Genomic DNA, 12022 nt, shown 5'->3' on the forward strand with positions numbered 1-12022 from the left:
CCCTAAAGAAACCTTTAAATTTTGAAAAAGAAAAGTATTACTTTCAGATGTTTTTATACTAATAAGAATTGAAACAAACATTGACTTATATGTAAGCAGCGATTACCAAGAATTGTAGGTTGAAATTATTGAAGAATTCATGAAATTTTTCTAATAAATATAAGTTTTAGAATATAAGTAAGGTATGAATTGAATATAACTAGATGTTTGTAGAACTGCTGTAAAAATACTGCTTGCTTATGTAGAATCTAATTTATAAGTGCATGCATAGTAGTAGTGGTGGTAGTAATTTTGGTGTTAAAAATGGTGGTATTTTGGTGGTGGTCGATAAAATAAATATGACTCTGTGTGAAAAATCTCCGCTTTTTCTTTTACTAAATTTTCCTAATTATCGATATTTTATACGTTTATTGTCAAATGAATATATAAAATATTGATACACGCATGAAATAATGTATCTGTGTTTCATAGAGTTATATACGACTAAGGTATAATTTAAATTTCACTTTCAGGTTTAGATTGTCGTATCGGTTACCTTTTAAGATTCCTTTTAAAATTTCTTTTGCTGTTCGTTTTGCAAAGCGATCGACGATCGAACGTTTTGCAATTCTACGTCAAAAGGAAGATTTATCGTTGATTTTAAATAAATTTTTACGTAAAGGAGGGTGGATGGGATCGCGGATAGGGTGGGTCTCCAATTCAGCAGCAATCTCCACGCGGTGAGACCTGGAAAATTATTATTATTTACTATACTATTTATAATCGTATCTGTGATACAACTATAAATATAATAGCAAATAATATGAGCTGACTGGTTGCGCATGCGTTTACTTTTTTACGTATTTATTGTGATTTATTAAGTTACAAGTGAGATCTTCGTATTGACTTTTAAAAATCATGGGATATCGTGTATTAGTTGTTAAATCGTTATATATTTTATCGTTTAATTTTGAATAATGATGATTTTTTTGTAACTTCTTTTTTTTCTTATCTTGTAACTGATTAGTATATATTTATCATTAACAAAGACATTGTGTCTTTTCAAAGTTATTTCTATGAATATTTTCATGTATTTTAAAAAACTATTTTCTTTTACTAAATATAGTTATAAATATAAATAAAATATTTATAACTATATTTATAGGTTTAAATATTTATAGGTTATAAGATCGTTTAATAAATAAAAATAGTTTCTCAGTAAATTAGTCCTTTTATTAATTCAAAAAGATTCAAATCATTCGATTCAATTTTAAAAAGTATGTATGTATTAGTTTTATTACTTTTAAATAATTAAATAATTTCGATAAAATAAAACTTTGTTTTATCGAAATTGTAAAATTAATTAGTGAGGAATAATTTAATTTTAATTTTCAAATACAGTTAGTTTTAAATTTAACAAATAATAAATTAGATTTTATGTTTTACATGCAATAATAGTTTTCTACTAAGCTAATAACATCACGTGTGGCACAAAGATGATTAAAAGATTAGACATTTTCCGAATCTTGTAATAAATAAGAAAAGACACATCTGCGCCATCTCTTGAGAGTTAAATACATTTAAATTGTTTTAAAGATATTTAAGAGATGACGCTGGTTCTTAATTCTTAATATTTTCTTATTTACCATCGTACCTTTTTTTTTAATGAAATGTCTTTGGTTTTCGAAAGATGGTGCCAAAGTTAATTCTTGTTCTATATTATCTTTTGTTTCGAGAGATACCTTTGGCGCTCTCGTCTCTGTGTTTCATTGTATTACTCTAAAGATGGCGCTAATTTCACAATTTTATAGGGAATTTTATGAGGAATTTTATCGATTAGATATTTAGGTTGATTTTCACTGAATTGCTTTATTAACCATTCAGTTATTGTATTACTGTTTTTAAAATATGCGATTATATATATAAATATATATTAACGAGAATTAATACTAGACATATTTTTTGTATATAAATATTTCTAGTCTCTTGATTGTACCGATTATTGTTACATGGCTGAGTACGTAATCATAATATGTACATAATAATCAAGGCGAAATACGAGATTAACAATGAACATATTTCCATTTTGTTTTCCAGTATATTTATTGGAATATGTTTTAAATTTAATCTTTAATGTAAAAAGTGTAGATATCACGTTCTCGATTTCAAACTGTATTTTTATTGTAGGATGATTTTACAAAACATAGTATATATACATATATATGATTATGATATAACGATTCTTATATATAAGTGTTTTAATTAAACTTAATTAATTGAATTAAAATAATACAATAATATGATTATTGTAATTTAATTTTGAATGATTCTTATACGAACATTTTAAATTGAACCAAACTAACCAAATAAAATAATTATTACTACGTAATATCAAATTATTTTCAAAAATAAATATATAATATGAGATAGGTTTGGTAAAACTATTATTGTTCATAGAAAATGTAAGTACTTCAATTTATTGTAAATTATATACAGATATCGAATCTGCAACAGGCAAAACATTTCGTATTTAACATTACATAATTTCTGAATACTTACATTTTATAAAATTTCAAACAATTAATTCGTAAACAAATTCACATATAATGTTTTAATCTCACTTTATTGACTACAGACATACTTAAACCAAAATACTGTTAACCAATCTATCCATCATCCTTCGCAATATTTCCGAAGTATATCCTTTTTCAATATATTCAAATCACATTTTTTTCCTCGCGATGCCAAGATGCATAATTACAAAATAACATAAAAAGTTTGCAGCACCATATAATGTCGCGATGCACGATGATCGATGCACCAAAAAGGCTTATCAATTAATTATACAGAAGAAAGCTCGAACAACATGGAGATTAATGTAACAATTCGCGACTAATTCTCTTCCATCAAGTACGAGCAAAAATTCCTAAGATTGAGCGTGTTCTCGTCTACTCTTGCAAACGCATAATAATCGCAGCCAAAATATCGAATATAGCTAAGAATTACATCGTAAATTACGATTAACTTGCTCGATAAATTTCGAAATTTACTCGAAAAGAAAAAGAAGAAAATGCAGCGAATGCAAATATCGACGACGTCAAGAAAGATGCATTTTTTAATATTTAAAAAATTTTCAAATTTAATTAAAAGCTTTTTAAGTTTTTTCTCTCTGATTTTTGAAATTTAAAACAGAGAAAAGGAAAAGAACGAAGAAAATTTATCGCATTAGCCGCATTTTGTTTCGAGACTTCCATCGTAAAGAATCTTTACGCCAAATCAAATCAACAATTACATTTGTACAATGAATTTAATCCATAATATTACGCCCTGCGTTTTTTTGATTCGCATTCCTTGACACAACTCATTGCTCGACGTTCGCACAAGGGAACCGTTAAGGAACAGCATAGATAAATTACGTATCCATGAATTCGATAACGTCTGCAATTTACGTGCAATTTTCGCTTGAAACAGTCGCATTACATTTGTGCGTCAATTTTCTGTTCGGTACCGTGCGCGCAGAAGAGTCATAAATAGATACGATTACAAGGCAAGGGTAAAATACATTTCGATTAAGTAAATTCACAAGTAAAAAGTAAATTTCGCATTTCTTAGTGTTAATCTTCTTTCGTTTTGGAAAAATTAATTTTTCAATGATGTTTTCAATTAATAAATCGTCAGAATATTCGTCGTTAACGGGAAAAAGAAGGAAAAAATTTCTTTCTTATCTCATTTCAAAGGAGAAATGATGGTTCACTATACATAAAAATGTACAATGCGTATAATTTGAAATTAAAATTCTCCGATTCAATTCCATATCTTTATTATTATTACTATTCCTCGAGATCTTTTTCTAAGCAATAGATTAGATTATAAAGGAAGTGTATGGAGTTAACAGTTGAAAACTCTGTTTGAACGAACGTACACAAAAGCGAATAGTACATGTCTTACGTCTTAAGTAATGTTTTCATAATTATAGAATTACAGTCGCTGGTCGTTAACAGGATCTTATAAATTATCTACAGTTATTATTAGAGTTTATAAACATATGCAGCGTTTTTTTTGAATTCTAATTTTTTTCTTTCTTTCTTTCTATCTCTCTCTCTCTCTTTTTCTTTTTTTTCTTTTTTTTTTTTTTTGTGAAAAAGTACGATGATTCATTTTATACATTTTATTTTTAGCAAAGTTATTCACCGCACACCATTTACTATATTTATATATAGTATCATATACAGACAAATTATTGAATGTTTTTTAAATGGCACTATTCGAGAGTTGCCTGAGTACGTTTTGCTTGATGACTAGAATTCATTTAATCCTTTCTCGTGTTATAATATATGGAATTGTCACACGCTTCATTCTTCGCGCGTGTACGTCGGAACTTTTATCCTCTTTTTTTTTTTTCCTTTTTTTTTTTTTTTTTTATATTTCTCTCACTACGATCGATTCGTTTTACAAAATATCAGAACTATGGTTTAGAAAAGCTTAGAAATGGGATTCCAGGCGATTTCGAATCTCGATTATATTGCGATTAATTCGTTAATAAATCTATTTTATGCATGATCATAAGCAAAGATGGAGTGCAAAAAGCACCAGATTTTCCTCTTTGAAAACATATAATATATATATATATATATAAAACTTGATTGAACTACTATTAATAATACTACTCATATAAACAACGTTACGCATGAGTCTTGGGATACGCAATAAAAAAAGAAAAAAGAATAATACGAGTATCTGAGAATCTTTGAGATGACCGTGAGCAACGGTGTTACACATCCGTCACAAAAACAAATTGTTTCTCTCTTTTTTTTTAATCTACTATTGTTAATTATTGTTGCGTTAATGGAATTTTTATCGATCGATCGATAAAATACGTGTTTCTCTGTATGTCTACTTAACTAGGTGCTCCGTATATTATATCTCGTTTTCAAAATTGAAATTGAAATTATGAGAAACTATATTGTGTATGTACAAACGATATTGTAACATCAATGCGCTGGGGGCACAATGTCGCGATTCTTTTATGCATTTTCGTGCTTTCGATTGGTTCAGATGGTTTTTTTTCATTTTCTTCTTCTTCTTCTTCTTTTGCTGCTGCTGATCGTTTCTTAACGCTGCATAGCCAATGCGTTCAAATAAATGGTATGAACGGAAAGAAAACGGTTGATCTTATTCCTTGATGCGATCAGCAACAGTTTCCAAATTTCATGCCACTTTCTTCTTACTTGTCTTCTTGCTGCGAGGGAGAGTAGCGAAGCTTGTTATCTGAAATATAGAGATACGAGCGTTATGGTAGAATCGTGGTAGAAAATTCTTTTAATTCTTTCAATTAAAATGCAAATTTAAAAACTGCTCGAAATGATTTATCACATCACACTGGCTGTAGAGAAAATATATTATAGGAGGAACAAAGTCAATTTCGATGCGGTATTTGAAGTTTTCTATATTTTGTGGGGGAAATTTTTTGTCTTTCGTTGAGATCGTTTTGATCAATTAAGAGAAATTAAAATTTTCACAATGAATTCACAAGAAAAAGTAATAATATGTCTTAGTTCTTTTGAAACATTAGAAGAAGAATTGAAATGGTTTGATTTAGCTGTAAATAAATTATTAGATCTATAATGAAATAATTTGATGTTACTTTTTGCACTTTTCATTTCGAAATATATGAAAATTTCTTTGTAACGTATCTGTTATTTAGAATATTTACTTTCAAGACTGCGTTGACTTTAATTTTAAATTTTTTTAAAAAAATATACAAATCGTTCAGGACGAAAGAGAAACAATTTCCACGAAAGTTTCCAGAGTATACTTTCTTCTTCGAAGCGACAATTAATAATTTAATAATGGCGATATAGCTGTTAATAATTAAATATACGTCATGCAGGTTTTAAGATAATAACACTCGCTAAATTAGTGATCTAATTAACACAAAACACTCTAGAAACATTTTCATACGATATGAACGAACGAATTAATCCGTTTCTTCTCTCCAGATTTCCAGTACGTTTAAAGTATCTAGCAGGTGGTGGGGGGGATGAGGAAGGATTAGGTTAGGTTTAACTCGTCAACGAGAACCAGTCAAAAAGACCCGTGTAAATAACTCTTATAAATCTTATAATATATTATATTATACGCAATAATAAAATGGAAATTTTATTCTACGCTTTTTAAAAAATATCCGACTCCAATCTCTTCCCAATTTTCGACGTCTCCTCCTCCCTTATTATTCCCGACTCGACGCTCTCTTCTATCCCCTCTTCATCCGTTTCGACGCTCTCCATTTTACACCATTTATCATCGGTTGGCGCGAGTACGTATGAGCCGTCAGAACTGTTGGACGTGTCGTTCTCGCTCTCGTTCGTACATCGAACGCCCTCCGATTTCGGCGCAAGTTCGATTATCATTTCCCGCGGCTCGGCGCTGCTCGATTTAGCCCTGTGAAAAGCGTTCTGAAACACGTTCCTCGGGATGGCGAGCAATTTGGTGAAACCCTCCCTGGTCCTCTGCCTCTTCGACCTCTTCCCCTTCGACCTCGCATCCGAGCCGTCGCCGGTAAACGCGTCTTTGCCCCTCAACGTTTTGATTACCAACGTGGCTCTCAACGCGCCTCCGCCATCCTCTCCCTCCTCGCTCCTCGCGAGAGGCACATTGGGCGCAGGCCTCTTGTTGTACCTTCCAGCTCGGCCGAGACTGGCCGAATTGCTGCGCGACACGCTCGGTGTCGTCCAAACGTCCAAGGAGGCCTCGTTCTCCATTGCCGCGTCCTCGGCGGCCATCTTTGTTTCCTCGGCGACTTCGTGTTCCCCGCTCGTTTCTTCGATTTTATCAGCCAACGTCTCGATGGACGCGCCGCTCAGACGCAACTTTTCTTGGGTGTGAACTATATTGTTGACAGCTTTGCGGGCGTCGCTCAAGAGTTGTTTGAGCTCATCGAACTTGTTTTGACAGAGTTGATCCGTTATTGGGGGATGGATCGCGTCGTCGTTCTCCTCTTCGTTGGTTGATCTTTTGGAAGGTTCATCGCGACGGATACGCGACGAGTCGGTGTTCGCTTCTCTTAGAGAACGTTCGGGAACGGTTCTCGCCTCGACGGCTGGAATTGTTGGAAGCTGTGCGGCTATATGTACGGAATCCAATGGGTTATCGACGGTTTCTAGTGATTGTTTTGTCACTGGTTCCGGGCCTGATTGACTGGTGTGTTTAAGTAAATCGTCGTTACCTGGGACAACGGGGCCACGATCGAAATCGATATAATCAGCGACATTACGGTTTTGCGAGAGCAGAAGCAAGATCTCGAGTGCTTGTTCGGGAGTGACGAGATTTAGAGGTGGCGGAAATGAGATATTTTTGGAGAAGGGAGGATCGATGCTGTCGGAATCCTCTCCCGAGTCCTTCAAATATCACAAAAATTTATTATCAACTAATACCTGGACGGAGGAAGATAAACAAATGAAATAATTTCGAATAATAAATTCGAATAATAAGCGTGTAGGAAATTTAGGCGAATCTTTCGATCGATCAAGGTTAAAATTCTCGGCACAAATTTCTACGCGAAATCTCTATTGCCATCCCTTTTTAATAGCATTTTTTATAAAATTTCGAAAATATTATCACGATTTACAAACGAATCCATAAAATATATTCTTTCTAAATTTCAAGGCTTCGATCAAAAAGAAAATCCTCAAAAGTGAATCTTTATTTAATGTCTCCAAAATTTCTATTGGCATCCCTTTTTAATAGCATTTTTTATAAAATTTCGAAAATCTTATCACGATTTACAAACGAATCCATAAAATATATTCTTTCTAAATTTCAAGGCTCCGATCAAAAAGAAAATCCTCGAAAGTGAATCTTTATTTAATGTCTCCAAAATTTCTATTGGCATTCCTTTTTAATAGCATTTTTTATAAAATTTCGAAAATCTTATCACGATATACAAACGAATCCATAAAATATATTCTTCCCAAATTATAATCCATATTCTTCTCAAATTTTAAAACTCGGATAAAGAAGAAAATCATCAAAAGTGAATCTTTATTGAATGTCTCCAAAATTCTATTTAATAGGCATCCCTTTTTAATAGAATTTTTTCTAAAATTTCAATTTAATCGAGTATAATTTCGAAAATTTTATTTAAACCATGATATACAAACGAATCCATAAAATATATTCTTCCCAAATTAAATTTTAAAGCTCCAATCAAAAAGAAAAACGTCGAAAGTAAATTTTTATTCAATGTCTCCAAAATTTCTATTGGCATCCTTTTATAATAGCATTTTTTATAAAATTTCGAAAATCTTATCACGATTTACAAACGAATCCATAAAATATATTCTTTCCAAATTTCAAGGCTCTGATCAAAAAGAAAATCCTCGAAAGTGAATCTTTATTTAATGTCTTCAAAATTTCTATTGGCATCCCTTTTTAATAGCATTTTTTATAAAATTTCGAAAATCTTACCATGATATATAAAATATCCATAAAATATTTTCTTTTTAAATTTCAAGGCTCGGATAAAAAAGAAAATCGTCGAAAATGAATGCCACTTTATTGCCACTGAATGTTTCCAAAAAAATCTCTATTGGCATTCCTTTTTAATAGCATTTTTTATAAAATTTCGAAAATCTTATCACGATTTACAAACGAATCTATAAAATATATTCTTTCCAAATTTCAAAGCTCTGATCAAAAAAAAAATCGTCGAAAGTGAATCTTTATTTAATGTCTCCAAAATTTCTATTGGCATCCCTTTTTAAGGATTTATTAAATTAGGATCTTTTATAAAATTTCAACTTAATCGAGTATGATTTCGAGAATTTTACCACGATATACAAAATCCATAAAATATATTCTTATATTTTATATATAAAATATATTCTTCCCAAATTTCAAGGATAAAAGAGAAAATCATCGAAAGTGAATTTTTATTGAATGTTTCCAAAAAAATCTCTATTGGCATCCCTTTTTAATAGCATTTTTTATAAAATTTCGAAAATCTTACCACGATGTATAAACGAATCCATAAAATATTTTCTTTTCAAATTTCAAGGCTCGGATAAAAAAGAAAATCGTCGAAAGTGAATCTTTATTGCCACTGAATGTTTCCAAAAAAATCTCTATTGGCATCCCTTTATAATAACATTTTTTATAAAATTTCAATTTAATCGAGTATCAAGATAATTTCGAAAATTTTACCACGATATACAAACGAATCTTCAAGGCTCGGATAAAAAAGAAAATCGTCAAAAATGAATCTTTATTGCCACTGAATGTATCCAAAAAAATCTCTATTGGCATCCCTTCTTAATAGCATTTCTTATAAAATTTCAACTTAATCGAGTATCGAGTGATTTCGAAAATTTTACAACGATAATATTACAAACGAATCCATAAAATATATTCTTCCCAAATTAAATTTTAAAGCTCCGATCAAAAAGAAAATCGTCGAAAGTAAATTTTTATTCAATGTCTCCAAAATCTCTATTGGCATCCCTCTTTAATAGGATCTTTTATAAAATTTCAACTTAATCGAGTATGATTTCGAAAATTTTACCACGATGTACAAACGAATCTTCAAAAAGCTCAGATAAAAAGGAAAATCGTCGAAAGCGAATCTTTATTGCCATCCAATTTTTAAAAAAGCTGCCAATTGCTTTTTGCTAACAGCATGGAAAGATCTCGATGCTCATCATCGTCGTTTCGAGCACGATCGTTTGGAACACGAGAATTAAACCTTGATCTACGAACGTAACAGTGATTCCACCGGTTGGATTCAATACCTCTGGGGTCTTCTTGGTCGCGGAGCGAGGTTTTGCCCGTGTTCTTGCGCCGACGCTCGATGTTCGAACCAACGAGTCGCCTTGGGACGTGCGGCTGGATTGTAGCGCTTCCCCGCTGCTGTATCCGCTTGATATGTCGTCCGAGGACCTTATGTTGCTGAAACGGCAACGGCAGCCATTTACAATCGCACGACCGATTCATTCCACGCACAACAAAAGGTCACTCTACTCACGTTAAGCTGGTTGTCGGCTCCCTGGACCGCGGTTGTCTAACGTCCACGTCCACCTCGGAAAAGTACATCTCCACGCGATTACTGCTCGACTGCGTCCGACGAGGACTGTACCCTCTTCTCCCTACGTGCTCTCTTCGACGAGGTTCCACTGCACGAGGTTTCACCATCGGGAATAAAATTGCGAAATTAATTTATTCGTTCGTATCATTTGCGTTATGAGAAAAATGTGATACTTTTTTTTTTTCTTTTTATTATTGATTTTCCTTGAAGTAGAATCTTTGTGAAATATATCATAAAAGATCGTATCGTTTCGAACGAATTTTTCCATATCTTTTTTACGAGTCGATATAAATTTTCGATACTGTGGTATTGAGTAGTATATGTGTTTTTTATATAGGGTGTCTCTGAAATTGAGATGCGAGCGAATGATTTTACATGGAAAAAGAAGAAATATCATTTTTCTTTTCGTTTGTCTTCAAAAATTTGTTAAGTACAAGTGAAATTAATTCGTGAATTGAATCGATTTACGAGTTCAATTTTCTCAAAAAAACTTTTTAATTTTTCAACAAAATCTTCTATCGATAATTCATAATGTATCGTTTTGAACAAATTTTTCCATATTTTACGAGTCGATATAAATTTTCGATACTGTGGTATTGAGTAGTATATGTGTTTTTTATATAGGGTGTCTCTGAAATTGAGATGCGAGCGAATGATTTTACATGGAAAAAGAAGAAATATTTTTCTCGTTTGGACTTTGTCCTCAAAAATTTGTTAAGTACAAGTGAAATTAATTCGTGAATTGAATCGATTTACGAGTTCAATTTTCTCAAAAAAACTTTTTAATTTTTCAACAAAATCTTCCATCGATAATTCATAAGTAATTTCGGGAATTAACCTTTGTTCTTAAAAATTTAAACGGGATAAAAGAGAATGTAACGTAGAACGATTCTTAAACGATCAAAATTAATCGAATTACTTTTCTCGTTATTAATTTTAAAGGATAAGCTTATACATATTAATTACCAGTCACTCTTAAATATTTATGAAAATAATTAATAAATAATAATCGCATCACATGATCGAGAAGATTCGAACGCCAAATATTTTCTGGGAACAAAATCAAAACGTGTGAAGAAAAAAAGTTACTCGAGATGAGTAATCCTTAAACCACACGCATATTTCAATCACATCTCACCAATAGGCAATTAATCAATCAGACTTGTAATTTTTCCTTATTTATTATCGCAAAGAAAAAAAAAATAGAAAATAATAAGCGACGTTTCTTTTTTGCAAAGAAAAAAGAGAAGAAGGGAGGGGAGGAGGAAGAAAAAGAAGCGAATAGGAACTATATAATCGGCCAATAACCTTCCATGTCCGTCTCGTCGTGCATGTGCGGCGTGTTTCTATTCTCGTCCTCTTTCTCGCCGGTCAGGTCGCTCAGGCTGTAGCTCTTCTTCAAATGCTGAACCAAGCCTCCACCGCCCTGAAAAAACCAATCCTACGTTTCTTTAACCCGCCTTGCCATTCCTTTCGAGTAAAGCCTTCATAAAAGTTCCAAAGTTCGAAGGATCGTATTGGCTCGTGAGATCGATATCGATATCGATATCGAAGAAAGGGCCAATATTTCTTCGATAACCGGGGGAAAAAAGAAAGAAAGACATAGAGAGAGAGAGAGAGAGAGAGGAAAAAAAAAAAATTAAATTCTTACCAAAACAGAAAAAGGTGTTAAATGTGTTATCCGTCGACACTGGAGCATGTGTTCGATCTGTTGTGCGATCTGTCTAAGAGATCGATCTAGGCCGGGTTCGCAACAATGGGAGAACGCGTTGCGGTTTCTCGCCTATCCGGCTCCTCTTTCTTTTCCGACTTTCATCCTGGCACCGAGTTAACGGCCAGCGTGTCCGTCGATAGAACACTCTTGATTAACTGGACCAACTCGTTAGACGAGATTTTTCTCGATACGAAAGAGAGAGAGAGAGAGAGAGAGAGAGAGAGAGAGAGAGAGAGAGAGAGAGAGAGAGA

General features: G+C 32.3%; 1 protein-coding gene across 3 annotated transcripts in view; it reads right to left on the reverse strand.

Moving 5' to 3' along the window:
- Nucleotides 1-2583: 2583 nt before the first annotated feature.
- Nucleotides 2584-12022, reverse strand: part of LOC122716001 — a 41092-nt gene continuing 31653 nt past the window's right edge. For all 3 annotated transcript variants that reach the window (XM_043938668.1, XM_043938667.1, XM_043938666.1), the window contains exons 5-9: nt 11366-11483; nt 9998-10145; nt 9765-9921; nt 5941-7376; nt 2584-5247 (exon numbers count right to left, since the gene is read on the reverse strand). In XM_043938668.1, coding sequence (XP_043794603.1) covers nt 6153-7376; nt 9765-9921; nt 9998-10145; nt 11366-11483 — 1647 coding nt within the window. In that variant the 3' untranslated portion in view covers nt 2584-5247; nt 5941-6152. The remainder of the gene's footprint in view (nt 5248-5940; nt 7377-9764; nt 9922-9997; nt 10146-11365; nt 11484-12022) is intronic.

The sequence above is a fragment of the Apis laboriosa genome, unplaced genomic scaffold (genome assembly GCF_014066325.1).
Source record: "Apis laboriosa isolate Shangri-la unplaced genomic scaffold, ASM1406632v1 scaffold41_cov147, whole genome shotgun sequence".
NCBI classification, from domain to species: domain Eukaryota; kingdom Metazoa; phylum Arthropoda; class Insecta; order Hymenoptera; family Apidae; genus Apis; species Apis laboriosa.